General features: G+C 44.5%; 1 protein-coding gene and 1 long non-coding RNA gene across 4 annotated transcripts in view; one reads left to right on the top strand and one right to left on the bottom strand.

Moving 5' to 3' along the window:
* Window positions 1–21,603, bottom strand: part of ACBD3 (acyl-CoA binding domain containing 3) — a 40,169-nt gene that overhangs the window by 8,642 nt on the left and 9,924 nt on the right. For 2 of the 3 annotated variants that reach the window (XM_072927485.1, XM_072927486.1), the window contains exons 3-4: window positions 1,460–1,601; window positions 290–430 (exon numbers count right to left, since the gene is read on the bottom strand). In XM_072927485.1, coding sequence (XP_072783586.1) covers window positions 290–430; window positions 1,460–1,601 — 283 coding nt within the window. Of the gene's footprint in view, window positions 1–289; window positions 431–1,459; window positions 1,602–8,577; window positions 8,902–21,603 lie in introns of those variants that run through there. The other variant, XM_002197527.7, reaches the window with a different exon arrangement.
* LOC140683792 (uncharacterized) lies at window positions 8,895–21,095 on the top strand. Its single transcript, XR_012055279.1, has 3 exons — window positions 8,895–9,612; window positions 19,934–20,009; window positions 20,582–21,095. It is a non-coding gene; the product is annotated as an uncharacterized lncRNA (long non-coding RNA).

The following is a 21,603-nucleotide window of genomic DNA, read 5'->3' as shown; positions in this document are numbered from 1 at the left end:
CTGACAATTTAATATTCTCTGCATATTTAGTCCACAGACATATTGGGACAGACATTTTGTGAAGCATTTCTTCTTAGGCAGATCATCAGCAAAATTTTTAAAACTCCTAAACAACGACCCATTACTGGCAAAGTAGAAAGGCTTAAGGAGATCAAATAGTACCACAGCCTCCTACATTGCAAGTATTTCCCTTCCCAAGACAATTCCAACCTAAGCTGGCTGTGATACTGTCTGCAGGCCAAGAGTTACACACTCCATTGATGCTAACACCAAAGCACCCAAATGTTACCTTTTCTTTTCTTGCTCTTCTTTCTCTATCTTGTGGGAAGTGACATATGTTGAGAACAAATGGCAGCACCTATGTAGGAGCTTGACAAATTCTGTCATAGCTTTTTGCTTTGACATGTTTCCAAGGGCAGCCCATTCCTTCCTGAGAGAGAGAATTCAGCTGAAACAACAGACTCAACTCTTTTGAAGCTAGTAGTGAGCACTGACAACCCAGCAAAGAAAAGAAAGTTGGAAAACCAGGAATCAAATATTATCATTTGCAGTTTCAGAGAACAAACAACTTCTTCCCAAAGGCAGTACAATGTTCTCTTCTGCCTGCACAATGTTCTCTTTTCTTCTTCTTTCAAATAGACATAACTCAGCTCTTACATGAAATTTCATACATCCCATCAACCCTACTTTGAATTCTGAACTATGTCCAAAAACAAGTGAACCTGAAGTATTTTTCTAACCTACTTCCACTCTAGTTTGTGGAAAAAAAAGTATATATTTTTCTGAATGAACAAACATGGTAACAAATACTGATTACAGCACTTCAGTTGGTTGAAAGAAAGAGCCTTGTTCTAAGAAAAGCTGAATCCTTTTGTGCAGAAGCAGTGCACTGGGTCCACCTCAGAGAAGCCACTGCTGTGTTGCACGTTGCCTTCATTCTAGAACACTAAAAAGAGCAACAATGAACATGAGAACTGCAGCCTGAGCTGAAAGCAACACAAGAGATATACCTGAGACTTCCCAGGTCTCATAAAAGATTTACTCAGGGTTTGAATGCATAAGGTTTTAATTTTCTGACTTCAGAAAATATCTTGGTGTTAGGACAAGCTGTGGTGAATGCTTCTACCACTGGCAAAAGCCTTAGCCTGCTGTAGCCATGGTGTGGAGTTCTGATGAAACAGAGGCCTGCACATTAATGCATCTTAAACTGCTACAAGAAACTGGACTGTCAGCAGAGCAGCTTTTAGTGTGGTTGAAAAAAAAAAAAACCAACAATATTCTTCTGTTAGCTCCAGTACTGAACTGTGACTCACACTTCTAAGATGTATTTGAAGAGGCCACTTTCACTTTCCACTAGCACAGACACTTGAGATAACCCACACAGTTGTAGAAATTGGATGATGTTATCTTCTCACAGGAAAAGCAGAGTTAAGACCAACAAAAGCACCAGCCCTTTTACCTCCTATCATTCCCCAGCACATCAAAGAATCCAACTTCAGGGCAAGTGTCAGGGTTGTAAGGTCCCAGCAGAACCTGCTTGTGCAGTGCCACAAGTTTGAGCTTTTCTTCATATGTTGGATGAAAGGCTTTGCCATCTTTTTCTGTAGGGAAAAAAAAAAATCATTTTCACTATTGTGATTAATTAAGCACAGAATATGAATGAGTGTTTTGCATAACCATTACCATTATTTCCACCATAAAAAAAGAGAAAAAATGTCAAGTCACAAAAGATTAGACAAATTAGGTCAATTCTTTTAAAAATATAAATCTGTCCAGAAGAAACACATCTACTTTGGCTAATGAAAACTTCAGTGTGGAGTGCTTTGCATCCCACTATCTACAGTCAGTCATCACATAGATATTTACATTAATTTGTTGAACATCACACCATATGGATTTTTATCTTCAAAATATTTAAAAACCTTAACTGAATTCAAATGTGTCTGCCAAGTCTACTCTAGCGTGCACAGAATGGATTTCCACAAAGAAAGACGTGATGCTAGCTTTATAAACGGCTCTCCTTTCATGCTCTTCACATTGATGAAAGCACAACAACCAAGGCTGAAGGCAAAGAAAACTGCAGAGAGGAAAAAATAAGAGTCAAGGAGAGTTTTCCTTGAGGGAATACAATTGCTGCCCTTGGCCAAGGCAGCTGGAACAGCCCCTCACAATGAAAATCCTTGCACCTGACTCCATCAGCTCGAACACATACAGTGAACTCTGACAATAAGAAGGCAACATAAGGCTGAAAAAGTTCCAGTGGCTCCACAGGAAGATCTTTTGAAGCATTCCCAGTTAGATCCCACCATGCTTTTACTGGTAAGAAGACACTTGCATTGATTTAAAATGATATATGAATTAGTCAGCTAGGACTTACCTCAACACATTTGAATTGTCAAAACAAATCAAACAAACAGGCATTGCTGTGTGTGATTACACTGTTCATTGAGAAGAAGGCATTTTTCTTGAACAGGAAAACAGGTAAATAAACATCTCCTTTTGGAAGGAGAAATGAGGAAGCTACTACCAGAGGTAAAAGACTTCCCATGACTGCACTGCTCTCCATGTAACTGGGAGCTGGAGACAAAGCTGCCCCTCATTCCCAGTTCTCCTTCGGAGCAAGGTGTTTACAGCCCCAGACTGAACAGTCCACACCTAACTTTCAGGCTGACACATACTGCAAAATTGCTTGGCTGACACTTGTCAACAGTTATTAACAGGAAAAGAAGTGAATCTTAGAACTACAGTGGAAGGAAAATACCCCTACTACAGTATTGAAAAACTCAGAGCAAATACTTCTGAAAATCAGAAACAATCCTAGGGGAAAGTGCTTGCAGGTCACAGCAAGACATTCTATTTTTGATAGAGAAAGTTCAGTACATTGCTGGACTTAGCTAAAAAATCACAAGGAACTACTACATGCATGCCGTTTATTTTGAAGCCACAATCAAATTATTAGGAAGGCAAACATTTAATTACTTATTATCTATTCCTAGAAGTCCACATCACTGTTGCAGAATTTCAAGTATTTGCTCTTGTCCCAGTGTCACACAGCCTTGCACCAAATATAACTGCCAGCTTCAAAAACAGAAGCACTTCTCCCAAAAAATATCTACTTCCAAAAGTATCTGGTGGGGTAGAAAAGGTAAAAGTAAAAAGTGAAACAGAGTTTACTCAGCATATACAATGAAAGGATAAGAGGCAGCTGACACAAACTGAAGTATAAGAAATGCCACTTAAGCATTTTTATGGGGTTTTGCTTGTTTGCTTGAAGTTGTTGGGGGTTTCTTAATGCTGTTGGGTTTTTTTGGTTTTTTTTTGTTTTTTTTTTTTTTAACTGAGATTGATCAAGCACTGGAACTGGTTGCCCTGAAGTTTTTAAAGTCTCCATGACTGAAGATGTTCAAAACCCAAAGAGAGACAGTGCCACGAAGCCTGAACTGAAAAGGAGGGCTAAACCTGACAATCCCCAGCAGTCCCTTCCCACCCCAAGTTTGTGATCCTTAAGGGATTCAAATCACCACATTCTGGTGAGCTTTCTACTCCTGCTCTCAGGCCTACCAAAGAGCCCTTTGGCTTTTCCTCAACTCTACACACTTTACACTCAATTCAGAATTTACTTATTAGACAACAAGCACTTCCATTAGCCTCAATAAAGAGCACTACTTTGAAATAATACGTAATATCCTGGGGCATCGTGCTACAAAGCAAGTCAATAGATAAAGGTACTGCACTGAAATTTTGCCAGGCTTCTGAACAAAGCATGATTCTCAAGGGGTCCCTATAGCACAGTTAACTTTTCATAACCTGTGTACCTACATCTGTCTGGCAAAACACACAGCTGGTTTATGTGCTAAGCTGCTACCTAAGCCAGGTAACATCAGTATTTGTACTAACCCCTGAGGAGAGTTAAAGTGAAAAAACCTTCATTTCCCATGCAATGCACAGCACATCTGCATTTTCACAGAACAGAAAAGTCAGACCTCATGCCCTAATTACTGTGAGAAGCCAAAATCTGCATTTACAAGGAATGGTGACCCAAAGGAAAAACAACAAACAAGCTAAATAAGAGAGGGGAAAAGACAGAGGAGAGAAATACAAGACAAGCTTCCAGTGACTTTTACATAATGTAGCTTAGAAGCAAATTATCAGAAAAACACTTGCAGCCAGTCAGACAGTGAAGTTATGTTTCATACTAACTATTTTGCAGTTGAACTCTACAGCATAAACCACTGTATAATTAGCCCAAAGATCAGGAATTGTTGGTGTTTAAATGAACCAGAGGACCTGAATTCATCTGCAGAGTCAAATATGCCAAAAAGAGCATTAGTGTGTCTAGACAAGTAGAAGTGCCAAAGGGATCCAAGCATCCGTGAACACGCCATTTAAGCAGGCATTACCCACACACCTCCCACAGCTGGGGGAAGTGGAAGAACACCAAAGAGCTCCAGGGAACACACTGAAAATTCCAAAGGACATGCACAGCAGTAAAACAGCAACCGTACCACTTTCCCTATGCCACTGGTATCCCTGACCCAACAAGGGCAGGGAGATGCTCAGTTTTCCACCACAACAGAAAGATGAAGCTGTTACTAGTAATGTGAGGGGCTTATGTCACTGTGTGGCACTGTATTATTGACATGGATTGATAAAAGCCACAAATTTAGACACAAAGGAGTTTAAGAAATATGCTTAAGAGACTGCATTGTGCAAGATACTGTTACTCCTCTGTAACTTCAGATTTTTCCCCATTAGACGACACACCGTGCTACACCTTCCACTCCATCTTCACCTACTGCACCCACTCTGAATGCCTAATTCCACTGAGATATCATTCAGTTGAGTCATCTAGAAGCAAATGGAAAATAATTTGTGAAGAGTGATTTTTCACCTCATACTTTTTAAGAGCAGAACTCACATATGTTAATGCTATTCATTTGTGAGGTTTTAATGAGCAAGACCAAAACTGAGAAGCGTGAGGACTGAACTGCTGCCTGCAGAGCCCAGTTCATTCTTCCACTCCTAATCCTCCTCTCCTGAAAGCGTGTTCTGCCTCAACAGAAGAATTACTGACTGGCCCTTCCAATTAAATATGATCAAAGCTCAACTTCACAAATGTAGATACGTTATAGGGGTTTTCATATTCTTGACAAGAGCCTACTTAACTTACGAATTACAATCATACCATCAAATTAGTGCCCATAAAAGAGGTCAAACAATTAACTGAGAAAGATGTTCTGCTGAGGTTGAAGATGCATTCTTGTTAGGATAAGAGGAAATAACTTAGAGCAGTCAAAGAAAATTAGAGTACTTAACATTCCAGGAGAGCTTTTAGATACCAAAATGATATGGTTTGTGTACTGTCTGCTCAGATGTGCTGCACTGCAAATCACTTTAGACAGTGCATGAACACTTCAGGGACTGTCATATATTGAAGGTTGGGTGCAATGGTATTTCAATGACAGGATGTGGAAAACAACAAAGCCAGGCTGATCCAGGGAGAGATTTGCTGGCAGAGCTATGCAAGCCACCCTCTCCCGCTTCAGGACAGAGCTTGAACAGGTTACCTTCACTGGCATAACTTGTACCAGCTCAGCAAGCAGAGGAAGCCATCAGAGACACTCCCTACTGTGCCAGATGCCCCAGGGCTCACAATTACAGGCAGTCCTAGAGACAAGGCAATGTGCAATGACTGTAACATGACTGCTCTCCACTGTATGCTGGATCCAGCACAGTGCAGCAGCTTCTTAATGGCAGCCAAAATGCTGCTTGACACTGCACTAGGCTTAACAGAGCAGGGAGGGAGAGTGCATAAGGAAAAGAAGGCTCTTGTTTCCCACAGAAAAATGGACTGGAACACTGTTATCATCTATTTTCTATGCCTTTGTTATTCTGAAAAGCTCTCTTCACAATCCACTATGAATCTTAAAAAAAAAAAAAAAAAAAAGAAAAAATATAGTGCACATCTCCTGCACAGCCTAAGGCCTGACAGTTGAAGTGACCCAGGGTTGAGCATTTTAGATCTGCTTTAGATTTCTCTTTTATCAGAGACAGAATAAAGTAGCTTTTGAGTCTCTTTAATATCCTAGCCTAGTTTCTGCTGTGTTTTGCTCATTCTTTATACACACTCTCACCCTGTCTTGTCTCTGAGCAACTCTGTTACCTGCAGTATGCCAACACTGACAAGTGCCAGCAGCCATTGTAATAAGCAAACCTGAAGTATTTTGATCAGATTAACCTTATCTTGTAACCCCAAAAGTTACAGACAACTCGGGTTGCACACTGAAGCAGAAAAAAAGCCGCTTAACTATCAGCATAGATTTTAGAAGAATGGTCAGAAACAACATCTCAGCACTGACCTATTAACATGGGCCACCCTTCAGATAGATCTGTTGCCTCATGAAGTACAGGAGGAATCCCTGTTTGCTGCTTGGCATGCACAGGGCTGCTAACCAAGCGTGCCCACTCCCACAGTTGTTCTGACAGCATAAAAATAATTTGGAAATGAGACCACTTATTTTTGGAGCTGTGCAGATATAGAACAAGCTGGAAGAATCAGTAACCCAAGCATTGCAAGCTCCTGTAGCTCCCCATCAGACCTATAAATAAAAATCTTTGTGTTATGTCACTTTTAGGAAAAAATCTACAGACGAAATGATGAGCAATGACTTTGTGCGAGTTATTCCAGCCACAAGGATAGAGAAACAAAATTTTCACTGGAAAGACTGACAACACAATTGAATGGGGAAAATTATCATCTTATGAGCCGAACTATGAGTTACAAGAAACTGCAGAAGGTTAAAAAAGGAGCAGAAGTAAGCTGATTAAAAAGTTTTGATTAAAAAGAACAGCAACAAAAAAAACATTGCTAAGAGAGCACAAGGCAAGGAACTGGAACTTACACACAAATAACGCTGCACAGACTCCACCATTAGAGAGGAGATAAAGCCAGAACATAAATTGTGTTAAAACATGATATAACAGATATAGGTTATTGCTACACAGCAACAATATAGATAAAGTATTCACAGCACCTAACTTTTGCACTGTAAACACAAGTTCACACTGTAAAAAGAGGTTCCCGTAGAATATTCAACCCAAGACAGAAAAAGACCACAGGTGACCAAGACAAGGAATTTGCTGCTGCAGAGACATTTCTTTCTGCATCATTAAACACAACCAGAACTCTTTTAAGCAACTTCTTTTACAGAAAGAAGAAAGAGACATTGAGTACAACGCTTCCACAACCTGATAAGCTCTGATACAGGAGGAAAAAAAAATAAGCTCTTATGATCCCTCATGGTTTTTTACAGTTAAAAAAAAAATAACACCTCTGATTATTAACATACTAAAAAAATAACTACTTTGTTGAAGGGCATCAGAACAGAGTGAAAGCACCGGGGCTTAGGAAAATTGCTTAGTGCCTCACATACTCCTAACAACTACCAGGTGCAGGTTAGCTAATGTGAAGAAAGACAGCTTTGTCCTTCCAGCAGTGTTTCCACCTGCCAGCAAGTGCTTGCCCTTAGAAAGAGGCAGCCTCCCCGGGAGGTCATCTAGCAACTGACTGCCACAAGACTGACCTTTCCAAGTGCACAGCTTGTCTTCCCTAATGCAGGCATTAGGCTGTACTGCCTGCTCCACCTGAAGCAGGGTCTGCCTGAAAGCCACAGGGGTGAAACACTGGTGAAATGTGCTCAATGGAGTGAGCACAGCTCCTCCCTCAAAACCCCACAGCCCGCTTCTCCCTCCGGAGGACACCGAGTGTGGCAAGGTATGTCCACCTTCCCAAAAAGCAAACCTGGCTACAGGGGATCCCAGCAAAAACACTCCAGGTCTACACCTCGGTATTTCACAGCTGCCTGCTGGGGTCATGGTGGCACACAGAATCATAGAATCATTTAGGCTGGAAAAGACTTCTGAGACTATCGAGTCCACCTTAAGAACGCCACCGTGTCAACCAGACCGTGGCACTGATTGCCACCTCCAGTCCTTCCTTAAACACCTCCAGGGACGGTGACTCCACCACCTCCCCGGGCAGCGCATTCCAATGTTTAATCACCCGTTTTGTGTAGAAATTCTTCGTAATCTCCAGCCTGAACTTCCCGTGGCACAGCTCAAGCTGTGTCCTCTCGTCCTGAAGCAGCAAAGCCAGCCCTGGAGCCGGCACACTGAGGAGAGGGCACGGCACTCCCGCCAGGACCCGGGCTGTCAGCAGCCGCGGCACCGCTCACGGCGAGCGCTCCTCGCCCACGCCTGCGAGCTCTCCGTTCCCGCGCCACCGGCACGGAGCTCTCTCACCGCCGCTCCGGTTTTAGGCGGGGAGCTGCACACCCCGGCAGTGCTCTGCTCTGCAGAGCGGGCCTCTGCTCCCGCCCCGCCTCACGTCCGGCACCGGACAAAGCGCATCCCCGCGGGCTCGCCCCGGCACACCGAGCCCTCCTGCGGCCGGCACCCGGGGCTCCGCCTGAGCCCCGCGGCCCGGCCCGGCGGGCGATGCCGCCCGGGGCTCCCCGGTGCCGGTGTTTGCCCCGGTGCCGGGGAGGGCGGTGCGGCCGGGCCGGGGGCCAGGCTCACCTTTGAAGAAGCGCAGCGCCAGCCCGTAGAGCTCCTCCAGCGCGAAGCCCCAGCGCCGCTCCAGGCTCAGCGCCGCCTCCTCCGCCGCCTCGCCGCCGGCCTCCGCCGCGCCCGGGGCGCCGGGGCCCGCTCGGCCCCGCCCCGCCGCCGGCTCGCCCTGCGCCGGCCGCGCTTCGCAGGGCGGCACCTCGGCGTTGGGGCTCAGCGTCAGCCCGTCCACCGAGACCTCGAGCCGGTCCGAGCTCAGCACCGCCGCCATCCTCCGCCGCCTCCCACCCGCCCTCCGCCTCCTGCTCCGCTGCGGCGGCCACGTCCCGACTTCCCGTCCCCTCCGACCCGGATCTTCCGGGCCCGCCCGCAGCCCCGCCCCGCGCCCGCCGGGCCGCGGGATGCGCCGGGGCTGCGGCTGGCTCGACCCCTCCCCTCCCCTCCCCTCCCTCTGGGCTGCCGCACCCCGGGAGTCCCGGGGACGTGAGTGCCTGCGGGAGCCGCCGCCGGGCACCCTGTCCGCGCTTCTTGGATGCTTGGTTGATAATGGTTTTCCAACAGCGATATCTCACTCGAGACGGGAGACTGCGGAAGCTGGGCCGTTTAAGTCTGGAGAAGACAAGACTGAGAGAGAATCTCAATAATGCATAAAAATATCAGAAAGTGCTGAGACTTTCGGTGGTGCCCATAACAGGGTATGGAGCAATGGCCGTAAACTGTAACACAAGAAATTCCACCTCAACCTTTTGCACTGAGCTGGTAGAGCACTGAAACGGGCTGCCTAGGGAGGTCATGGAGTCTCCCTTTGGAGACATTCAAACCCCACCTGGATGAGTTCTGTGTCACCCGCCCCAGGTGACCCTGCTTTGGCAGAGGGTTGGACTGGGTGATCTCCAGAAGTCCCTTCCCAGCTTGACAATTCTGATTCTGTAAAAGCCTTTTGGTCCAGCTGGAAGGTGGTCTGGAGCCTGCTGCTGACCTTGTCCTCGTCTCAGAAATCATCCTTCAGGCCTCATACAGGAGAGGGAAGAAATGAGCCAGAGAAAGGTAAAAAGAGCACAAGGCAATTACTTCTCCAAGAGCTGTATCTGCAATTAGCTCATTCCCTTGTGACCATGAAACACTGCTTACAATAATACTATTATCGTGTGCTGTGGAAGGGGAGAGAGTCTCTGCCATGCACGGCTGCAGAGGTTTATTCCCAGCTCATGCAATCTTGCAGGATTTTGAGAGACTGCCTTAGCATGGAGTGCATTTGGTCACATTTCTCAGCCAAACCAAGATTCAGGCTGCACACCTGGGAACTGGCACATCCCTGCCTGGTGGTTCATGAAGCTAATGCTAAACAAGACAGCTGCACACCTCTGCAGCCTCCTGAAACTCAGAGGGGTGGGAGTCTCATCTGTCCCCCCAAAGCCTGTGTGCCCTCTTCTTGGGTTATCCCCTGAAGTTTGTCACATTGCCTAGCTTATCTGCCATTCCAAGTGGCTTTGGGTCCATCTGTTGATCTCTCAGGAATGTTGAAGAAATTTCATGGTCACACAAAGTGCTTAGAAGCCTTTGGGTGAAAGGGACAAGAAATGCAAAGCTTTAAATTAAATTACTTCATTTCCAGTTAGTATTTCTTGAGAGACAATGCCACTCAAGGCACTGTTTACACATGGGGCAGAATTTGGTTTGGATGATGAGTCACTTAAGCTTCAAAATAAATTTTACAACTAACTGGAAATCCTTTGTAGCCTCTTCACTAGTATTTTTGTTTATTGAGGATCGAATGTAACACCGTATGATTTGTTTTTTCCTGCCAAAGACTGCAAAATGAGGCCGTACCATCCCCTTTTGTTGGTTGGAGCTCTCCAGAGCACACAGGTCTCTGTACTGACTATTTGGTGCTACCTCACAGACCAATCTAACAGTAGAAGAGATGATTTTATCTCCTCATACAAGCCTGCATCCTGCCTTACAGGTCTGTCACTTCAGCAAACATTTAATAGTTAGTTTATAAATAATTTCTATTGAAATTTCAGCTTTCAGAGTTTTGGTCTGACACATTTCCTGCTTGGCTTGAGGAGTATGCACTTCATAAATATTTTCTTCTGACATCAATTCTACACTTTAATCCATAGTTTCTGCTTTAAGAAACTAAGTTCTTTATCCTTCAAATGCATCCTCAGAGTAAGAGAAGTTGAAGTTCTGACTGATCCCTACAGATTTTTTGTTTCACCCAAATGGAAGAAACAGCACTTTCTGTGCTGTTAAAACCAGAGATGTTTCTGCTTCATGGAAAGAGACTGGCCTGAAACCAGGCAGCCCTTAGTTTGTCTGTGTGTTTGGAGACTGAGCTAAATCCAAGATGCCGATGAGCTGATTCTGGAATAATTGCAGCAAATCGATTTATCTCCTGACAGGCTGTGTCCCATAGTGAACGCTCGGTGTGCTTATCAAATGTGAGGCCATTCCTCTCTCCTTGTGCCAGCTTTCCTCTGCCATACAAGGGGCACGTGAGCTGCCACCAGCAGAGCACTTCCTCCTCGAAGGGCACCATAAACTCTTGGAGAGATCCCAGCTGCAGACTCAGAGCAAGATGTCTCTGACAGTGCTGTGTCTGACTGAAACTCCTTCAGGTGTAGGAAGGGGAATAACTGTGAGATGGTATTTTAGGAAAAAAATAGGACTTTAAATCCTGGGACGAGTCAGGAAGTCCTGGTCTGGGATCATGTAATGACAAATGATGAAACATTTTTCTAGAAGAAAATTTTGAATTTGCAGAGATGGTTTTTTGAGCTGACTGTTCCCTGGCATGCAACCAGTATGACTTGCAACACCTTCAGTGAATTGCTCATCAGTCCTGTAAATGGAGACATATTTCCCACATGATTATGACAAAGAGTTCCCAATAATTTATGTGTTGGAGGAAACCCTTAGCTTAATTCACAGATAAGATGAAAATGCTAAGTTCAGCCAGTAAAATGTTCATTCATTTCTTGGAACAGCAGCTTCTGCGTGGGAAAAGAAACACAGAAGAAATACAAGTCCCAGAGAGGGAGTCTGGTCCTGTAAATACAGTAAGGAATGTAGACCTAGAAAATTTATAGAGAATAAATCAATTATTTAATTCAAGCTGCTGAATGTTTAACAGTTACTACTCACTGAAATTATACAGTAAAGAATCAAAACATTCATACAGCACTGGCCTCATGTAAACAAACAGCTCTTCCACTCTTCCTGGTACCAGGGCACCAGCCCTTTCTCCCAGACAGCCCTTGATGAAACCCATGTGCTTCCTGTGGCTTTGGCTGGCCTTTGGAGGAATCCCACTCCCATGGTGGTGGTGTCGAACAGAGGAAGAGCTCCACTTTGAGAGATGTGGCCTAATGTGGTGTTTGCTGCAGCAAGGGCTGCTAAATATTTGATTATCTCAAAGGAGCATCTCTGAGCAGCTGGTTCTGGCACTGTGCTATGGGCTCAGAAATGCAAATCTCTCACTTGGGAAATATTTTTATCGGTTTCTTAGGAATGACTACATTCAATAAACTGTGTGTGACCATCATTTCCAGCCCTAGTGCTATGGTAGCAGCCCAGGGATTCCATAGCTGGAAAGGAGTGGAGTGCCTGGTAGGAAAGGCTACATGTATCTCTGTGAGAGTGACCAGATTAATGGATGAATTAAAATCCTCCAAGTTTGGAAATTAAATTAATTTTGTGAGTATTAACAGGATTGACCATTTTCCATAACATGACAGTCCTATTCCTCTTCTTATTATCTTTGTTTTCTATTCATGGGAGTTGTACTGGCTGAATAGAACCATGACCAGAAGGAAGAAAGTGTGGAAGAAAGTGTTCAAGTTCTTTTGGTTTAATTAAAGGTTTTTGCTTTGTCTGCCTGTCTTTCCTTACAGGACAGACATGAACTGTTTGCTTAGGAGCTGATCTGACATTCTCTGCTACAGTGTAGTGGACCCCCAACTCTGCTAGAAACATGAAGAAAACCAAATTTTATTTGTACTTATGTCTGATACAATCCAGACTTAAAAGCATGTTTTTGTTTTCCCCTTATAGTTCTCTTGATCACAGTCATTTCATAGAAATTGACTTTAGATGTTGGAAAACATCTTTTTCCAGGACTTAGAATGAATCATAGAATCATCATTATCATCTGCCCTTGTTGCCCATTTTGGTGACCACTCAACCTCATTTACCACCAGACTGCTCTTTTTTTGTCTGCTTGTTGCTTTTCCTAAAGTTTAGGAGCTCATGGTGACCCTAACATACGTGTGACAGACAGCAGATGTTCTCAGTAACTCTTTAGATGTTCAGGACACATTCAACTCAGGGATCACACTTCAATGCCTTGCATTTTTGTAGTAATTTATGGTGACATTCACATCAATTTCTCTAACTTACTGTATGAGGTGCAGAATAAGTTAATTGGATATAGGATCTTGGCAATAGCTTTTTAGCCATGTCAGCAAATCCTGCTGAAATCAGGTTTATTGGCAGAGTGCTCAAGCAACTCCTGAGGAAATATACAGGTGCTAAGGCCCATCTTCACTAAATATTCCCATTCTGAGAGACCACAAACACCCCATAGCATGGAGACAGCTATCCCAGCTCCAGGTGACCATAAAAGAGCAGCTCGGCCTCATAAATGAAGCGATACCGGTTCCATTATCTCACGCTGATATGATTGCATCTGCTGCGGTGTAGCTGTGTAAACAGGCACGCCCTTCACAGGCACAGGGCCTGGGAGAAGCAGCACAGCACTTTATCTACAAGTCTTTGCCAAATGAGATACAGCCAGGAACTGGAGCACTTCCTGAATTTAACCAACTCCTCTAATAAAGTGATTTTACAGAAGAGAGAACAGGGAAATTGATGCAATTAGCAACTACACTTTTGGCTATGTGCCCAGAAAAAAATGTGAACCAACAGCAAGATGAATAATTTATATTCATGTAAATTCAGAGCACCTATGGATACTCTTTTGAAACACCTCCAGAAAGTGAGTTGTACCTCTGTGGCAGGGTCTGACCTCAACTAGCAACTGTCCCCAAAGAGGACAGAGGAGGCACACAGCTGACCCTGAGCTCTGGTGCTCCAGACACATCCTCTTCTGTGCTGAGTTACATACCAGTTTCTTACCTCCTGTGTCCTTTTCTTTTTTGGCTTTATTTTCAAATGAACTGTATCTACCTTTGAAACTCCAGACTATCCAGAGGCATGGGAAATGATAGGCAGAGAGATTTCTGTGCAAAACTGCTGTTCCTCCTGCCTCTCTCCTGGTGAGAGCAAGGCTGTGTGAGCAACACATGGCGCTATCCACGTCACTCCTTCTATTCAGCAAACAGAAGGATAACACACCTTTCAAAAGCATGCAGTAAGCCTGTCCCTCTTCCTCTGATTATCAGATGCACTCTTTAATGGAGAGCATGTGGCTGGTTCTCAGCTGCTCAGCTGTAGCTCACTTTTTTTTGTTGTTGTCTGGGGTTATTTCTCCTGCATTGAGTTAAATTGAGAATGAGGTTTCATGAGATGTCTGTAGCCCTGGGCTGCTCCCAGGGCACCACACACTCCCATCAACATCCTGGTTGTCAGCTAAGCTAGCTGGACCTCTCAGCAAGCCTCTTCACCTTTTAAAGCAGCTGGCTGAGTTCTCTGCTGGCTCAGAGGGCAGGCCTGCTTCACCAAGCGGTCGCTAAACCACTGGCAGCAGCAAGAGCATGCTGCCAGGAGCAGGGCAGCGAGGATGGGAGCAGGTTGTCCCTTTGGGCACAGCAGTTACAGCCATGAGCTAATGCCAAATAGCAGTGGTTGCACTCCACCACTGCTCCCAGCTGCATTTCCTGCCCTTTCCCTTGCACTGGATCTAGCAATGGAGTGGCTTCAGGGTGAGTTGATCCAGATGGCCGATATGGCTGAAAACTCCTCATTTTCATGGCATGGTTGGTCTGCCCGTTGTCAGCCAGATGAACAGATTCTCCCTGTGGCTGCACAGCCACTAAATGCAACATAAGGAAAGCAGTGCAAATGGGAAACAGACAGAAGCCAGCTTGTACATAGCCCAGCTGCAATACCAAACTGCTGGCTAAAGAGCAGCCACACCTATCCAGCCATCCTGCTGTTCTGTCAGACTCAGATCACTCGATAGTTTGCTTCCTACCTGTGCACTTCTGCTCTAATGAACATCTTTTCAGTACAGGAAGTTTATTTTTATCTCCCTTGTTCAGTATGAGTAGTACTGCACTTCAGCAGGCAATTTCAACCTCCTCTGATTTGTGGACTGCTAGTGGAGAGGCTGGCAGGACTAAATCTATTGACTTCCATTCCTTTGTGGCTTTTGTGGACTTGGAAGTTACTCACAGTGGCAACAACTATAGAGTGAAATGTACTGCACAGCAGAACTGCTGAGAATCACATAGGACTCACCAGACTGATAATAGTCTTTTGACATATTTTTCTCCTCTCATTTCTTTTTATTTCTTATTGAGGATAATAAAATCAGAGCAGATTATGGAGAGTAAGGCTAGTGAACAAAAATGGAAACTTTGAGCTAAAACCTTTTCAGTTCAGTTTCCTAATGGACAGCACAGAACAAACTATTGAGCCAGGACTTCTCATTCTCTCTGTCTGTGAGTAGGCTGTCTTTTTGGGACATAAGCAGTAACATCCTTTCTCAGTACTGCAAGATCCTTTGTTGCAAGCCAGAGTCACAAAGCTAAGTTTGTGGAGGGGCTGCACTGATTAACTGTGCCCTCTCTTGGCTTACAGATTGTCCTTTTGGAAAAGCTGTGGCTCCTCTCTCCATCACTGCAGAAGGCTGTATTTTGGTACGTGGGGGTTTCAGTGGCAATACTAGCTTGCAGTGAAGTGCAGCCTCCTTCCTTTTATACCTCTTCTCCCTCTCTCCCTCCTGGCTTCATTCCCAGATCTGATTCACAGCCCAGCCCTATAAACCAAGTCAGTACAATTGTCAGGGTGAAAGGCTGCAAGAAGAGGAGTGGGAATCAGGGAGATGGTAAAAGAAACAGCCGGCAGGATCTGCTTAAGCTGCCAAGCCCTTACTTTTCACCAACCCAGACTTCAACACTGTCATGTTTAGTACATCCATAGTCTGGATGTACTTCAGCTAAAATAGTCTGTAGTTTATTTACACACCTTCTGGTTCCTATCTTGTTGATGACTGAGAGGAATTGCTGCTGAAGACATCATACGTTTTTCTCTTAGGTACAGAGATACGTGAATAATTTTCCTTTCACATCCTTTGCTGCAAGATAATGAACCTTTGAATGAAGAGAGGAACAACATATTAACATATAATTTAAAGTAATCATGAAGTTATCCGCTGGGGACCTCATAATGTACCTTGTTAAGTGGGGTCTGGGATGGCTGGCATGTGTGGGAAAAACAGGGCAATAGTTCTCAAAGGAAAAGCTTAACCAAGGTCAGTACATTCCACCAGCTGGATTCCTGAACAACATTCCCAGGAGAGAATGAATGCCTGATTTAGTGGTGATGCGCTCCTACACACCAGTCCTAAAGCAGCAGAGGTTAACAGCACTTAGAATGTCAGCACTGGCACTGTCATGATGAAAGGAGCAATTCTCTGGAGTCCTTCCGCCTGCAGAATCTATATAAGCTGGGCTGCACTCAAGGAGCCTTAGCAGTGCAATTATGTGAGTTAAGGACTGGGTCTTTTGCTGATAAAAGCCCTCACTTAGGTGTAGCTACACACACAGGCACGTGTCTTTAACCTCATTGAGATACAGAAAAAAACTGTATCTCTAGTATAGACAAGCCTTTAGGATCAACATACCTGAATATCTCATGGTGTTGATTATTACAGGCCTCCACGGAGTGCCCATCACTGTAATTCTTGAGTAGCCTTTAAACAACAACAAAACAATGGTATTTTCCAGCTAAAGAATAGGCTCTAATATTTGGAGTATTAGCTGACATTTCTTCCTAGATCAAAGGCTGAGGAAGGAAATTCCTTGCTGGATGGAGTCCCAGGCATCCCTGGTAGTGTGTCCATAGCCTGTTAGCCATGACAGACAGCTGGATCTTGCTCATCCTCTCTATCCAAAAAGAGGGCAGTAGCAATCTTTGAGGGTTGTGCCTTATCACTGTGGTGTGAAATGCCTCTTGCAGGTCAGTGGCTTCTTGTTCCAACCCCTCTCACTACATTTTGGGTGCAAAAATGTAATTATCTCACTGCTGATTACTTTAGGAGAATAGTCCAGTCCCCTGGCTTAAGTGGTCATGTCAGGAGGGGGCTGATCCTGATTAGGACTCCCAAATCCCACAGAAATAAGTAAGAGTATCCAATATGATCTGGTTTGGTGATAATAATGCTTACTTAGAGGCAAGTAACCTAATGCACAACAAAATATCTAACAATTTTCATCTTTCTAACTGTCATCTAAGAGACAGGAGAAAAATCCTTCAGAAGGACTGGAAAGTCATGAAGATTCAAAGAAAAAAACTGTTATAACCACATGTGAAAGAAACAAGATGTTACCTTTGGGATCACAATCATTGCAAAGTGGTCCAAATTTTCTTTTTACTTTCTTAATTTTATTTTTTTGAAAGAGCTTGTTTTCCTCAACTTGTAAAGTATATATTAGAGGGAAAAACATGTGTTTTGAAAGGAAGTATTTTTTTTTATTCCCCAGTGATACAGCACAAGATGTTCCCTTCTAATATGTTTCAGGAGTTGGTTTGATGATTCTTCTGACACCTCAAAGATCCAAGACTACAAAGAAGTAGTGAAAGGATTAAATCAATCAATTGGTCACCGTGGAAGATCATAGCCAAAGAGTCAGAACACCAGGAGTCTGAGGTTTCCATGGCTATTGTAAGAGACAGACAGCTTCATCTTAGCACCTATCTAGCATTGCAGGACTGATTTTTCTCTTCTTTAATCAAATGGGCTCATGGCCAACAATTTACCTCACTTCTAGAAGTGTGGAAGCCACTTGGTTGTCACAAATCCTCAGACAAAGGTAGAGAAAAGCTTTGCAGAAAGTTTCAGCTGTCCCTGTTTAGAAAGGAGGCTGCTCAATATCTAAAGAACTGAGCTCTTTATTTGTCAAGGGATATAGTAAAATCTTAAAAAAATCTGCAGACTGTTAGAGACACTGGCAAGGAGATTATTGAATGTTCAAGGATTTCCAGTAGCCTGTTTCTTAGGTGCTGTTAAAGAAAACACAACCTTTAATTCCACAGCAATTCATCTCCCCCTGTGATATCATTATGTGTACTTGGCTGGACATGAAAAATGTGCCAGCTCTTACCTGACACCATATTGCTACACAGTGTAGCATGTAAATTAGTCTCTGTGTTGACACAAGTCACCTTTCTTCAACGTCACTTTATTTAAACAAGCATACGCTGTGTGTTTGCATGTGTATCTGTGGGTAGAAGAAACCACCTCCCCAGCCAGGTCCTTTTCCTGCTCATACCCTGAACAGCCAGGAGCCCTGGCAAGGTGGGGGAGCCCGAGGGGGTTTCCAAAGAGCCTTCAGAGAGTCAGGGAAGGATAGGCACCAAGGCTGCTCCCCGGCTCCCTCCCAAGCTTTCTGTCTGCCTGGAGACTGCTTGCTTTCATTTCTGGGTGCCTCTGATTTCCTCATGGATCAAACATTCCTGCTTGGGAGCTGGGTGCAGCCAGTGCTCAGAGACATGCCAAGCCCATCCCATGGTGTGCATGTTTCCATCCCAGCAGCTTTGACTGATGCCAGACTGTTGCTCACGTTGCCTGTCCTGTCACCTCTGGTAACAGCCGTGTCTGGCAGCGACCATTTCCTCACAGACTGGTGAGCTCACGGCTGCGCCAAACCCGTGTCACAGGAGTTGGCACGTCCCTTGGAACTGGCTGCTCCCCACCCACACTACAAAGGCCTATCTGCACTACAAACCAAACCACCCTGCCTGCAACATTGCAGCCACTTTGCACTGTTTAGTCCTGACAAGGATGCAGAAAGGAGCTGGAGGCTCTGCCAGGCAGGAGGGTGCTGTCCCTCAGCCTGGCTGGTCCCGCCTACAAGCCCTGCCAAGCCATGGGTCAGTCCAGCAGGACTTCAAGCAATCACTACAGCAAACTGGGCACTCATGAGATTTTCTTCTGAAACTTTCCTTCTTTTTTATGTAGCTGTTGCTTCCTGGATTCATATTGTTTGAGCTGTCTCAGCTGGTTTCAGAAATGGAATTGGATGTGCCACTGGTAATACCAGCTCACCAGATGGCAGGCCAGCAGCTACAGGGAAGGGGGAAAGCACAGCCAGGCTCATCTTTTTGCTCTGCCACTCACCGACTTCCACATCATTGTGGGCAGGTTGCTCAACCTTCCCATTTTCTAGTGAAGAAGACATATGCCTGGAAGATTTTTCAAAGTTCTCAACAGAAGCAAGTCCACAGAGTGAAATGTCCTGATCACTCCTGAATGTTTATAGCTCAGATTTTAGGAAAAAAAAACCCAAAAAAACAAAAAAAAAAAAACCAAAAAAAAAAAAACTTTACTACAACATCCACCATAACAGAGACCTAGCCAAAACCACTTCTCCAGTACTGTGAGGGTGTGCAGTGCTAGCACAATTCCACAGTCATTCACTTCTGTCTGTTCACTCTAGATTAATAAATCCAGTTTCCTTCAACAGTTTCCTTTCCTGCTTCTATGGGAAATTTTGGCCTGGTCAGTGGTTTTTTAAATACACATGGCCAAATCCAGTTAAGGATGAAAATGGGTTTTATATGTTGGGTAACATTAATGGACTTACCTCAGGCAAGAGCTCAGTTTGTAATTGTGTGTGAACAACACCCTTGTTTTAGAGCTGCCCAAAGGAAGGTTTGCTGCTCTGTTCTCACTGTGTAGGGATCATTGATAGCACATAGTCAATGTGAGGTAAAAGTCAGTCAATTTTGCAAATCCAGGTAAAATTACCTTTCTGTTAACAAACTGCAAAATGAATCAATTTATCTAACCTTGAATTCCTCCTGGTTTATGGGGAGATTATGTCCCAAATTCCTTGAACTATTTAATGATTGCTATTGTATTTTATTTTGGTTGTGTGAACATGAAGTAGGGCGGACTTGTAATACACCAGGGACTGTGTAGAGCAGCAGCTGTTACACTTTCAAAGAGCATTACTGAGCTTTTTATAGTTGGCTGCAGTTGACATCACAGCTAAATAGAGTCTTGTTCTAAAATATATTCCACCCAGCCTATGCAACCTGAAATCTAGGCGTTGCTGGGAAGAGAGAGGGTCACAGGAAGCAATGCAATACCAGCACAGAAGTAAAAGCCTGGGGATGTGTTTGCTTGTTTTTCCTGTGTCCATTAGAAATGCCCTTGAATATTTTTTTTTTCCAGGAAGAGCAGAAACCTCTGGAGAAGAATGATAGAGTGAAACCTCTCCTCTCGGGATCAGCAATCAAATCTGGCCCAGGTCAGCAGAGACCAACAGCTGTAATAGCTCACTGTAGGTAGTTCTCTTAGTGCCTCAGATGACTGTCCAAACCAAAAGAGGCCAAATGCTTTTACACTGTTATTACTGGTGCCACCAGGATGCTGCTGGAACCTGGGTAAAAGCTACTGTGCAGTAAAAATCATAGGAAAGGAGCATCACACATGTAGCCCCCTTTCTAGACTGCACTAGCAGCTTCCAGAGCTTTTGGGAGAGAGCTCTGCACTGTACTCACTTTAAGAAAATAACAAAGCTGAGTTAGTTGAAGCAAAGCTGAAGTGTATCGAGGACTCAAGTCTAGCCCCAAAATGTCTAAATCCACACTGTCCTTTTGTGTGTTTGAGTATCTCTACTACTCTATAGCTGGTCATACTCCATGTGAATGGCCTGTGTTTCCTGGGGTACTTTCACAGCTTTACATGCACTGCACCTCCTCTCTGAGTCTGTGACTGAAGACTCTGGTTTTCAGGTATGGTTTCCTCTGGGATCCTAAATAACCCCATGGGGAAATATCAATATCTTACTCTTTGCCTGACTTCTGTTTCATCTTACAGGAACCCACTGTCCTGGCAAGAAGTCCCTCTAAAGGGCCAAGCCAGTGATTTCTAGCCTACTTTCACCAGCAAAGACTGCAAAATGTGAGGAGACAGTGCGTCACCAGTCTGTGAGGCTTCCCTGGGTGCTGGTTAGATGGCCTGCCAGAAGCATCACAGGTGAGACTTACTGACACAAGCCCTTTCACAGCTTGGCACTGTTTACTGTTTGTGGAGTGTGATGGCACAATTCCTCCTGAAAACTGCACAGACACAAGCCTCCTCTCTGCTGCAAAATGCATTATCCTCGGAGCCAAATGAATCAGCACATACCCAGCACAGCAGCCAGGACTGACCAGCACTGCCTTCCCCTTCCAAAATGTCAAACGAATTTCTGCTTCAGCATATGACACCAGCAACCACACAAGTCTCCCAGCCTCAGGGTTGTTGCTGTCCTCTTTATGTTATTCTGCCCTTCCTATTCATATCATTGTTCAACGATCAACTCCCAAGTGGCTCAAACTCCACCCAGAGAAAAAAAAAAAGCCATTATCTAAACCATTCCTATTCTGCAAATGCTCCAAAGAGCACTTCATCACCCCTTTTTTCACAATTCATGATTTTTACATGCCTACATGGAGAAAACCAGCAACCTGGATCCACAGATCTGGAGAGGATTTCACAGGAGTGGCTCTCCTTTTGTTGTGAAAAAAAGTGAGTAAGTCTTTACTTTTGTGTGATGTGGTCGATGGTTTCTCCAGCTGCTGAAAACATGGGCCAGAGTTTGAGAAGTGACCCTGGGAAGTGTGGACAGGGAAAGAATTCACTCAGACCTGGAATGAATGACCTGGTCTTTTGCAGAACTCTGTGCCTACACGTTTTACATAGTCCTAAGTAAAATTCCCACCTGAAAACAGCTTTTGCACTTTGGTTAGACAAAGGAATCTGGTGACACTGCACTGGTTCAAGATTACATAAAGGCCTGGAGAGCAGGAAGCAGGCACCAATCCACCTCTGGAACAGGCATATTCTAGGAACAGTCC

Source organism: Taeniopygia guttata, chromosome 3, assembly GCF_048771995.1.
Source record: "Taeniopygia guttata chromosome 3, bTaeGut7.mat, whole genome shotgun sequence".
NCBI lineage: Eukaryota > Metazoa > Chordata > Aves > Passeriformes > Estrildidae > Taeniopygia > Taeniopygia guttata.
This window is presented reverse-complemented; position numbering and strand designations above follow the sequence as displayed.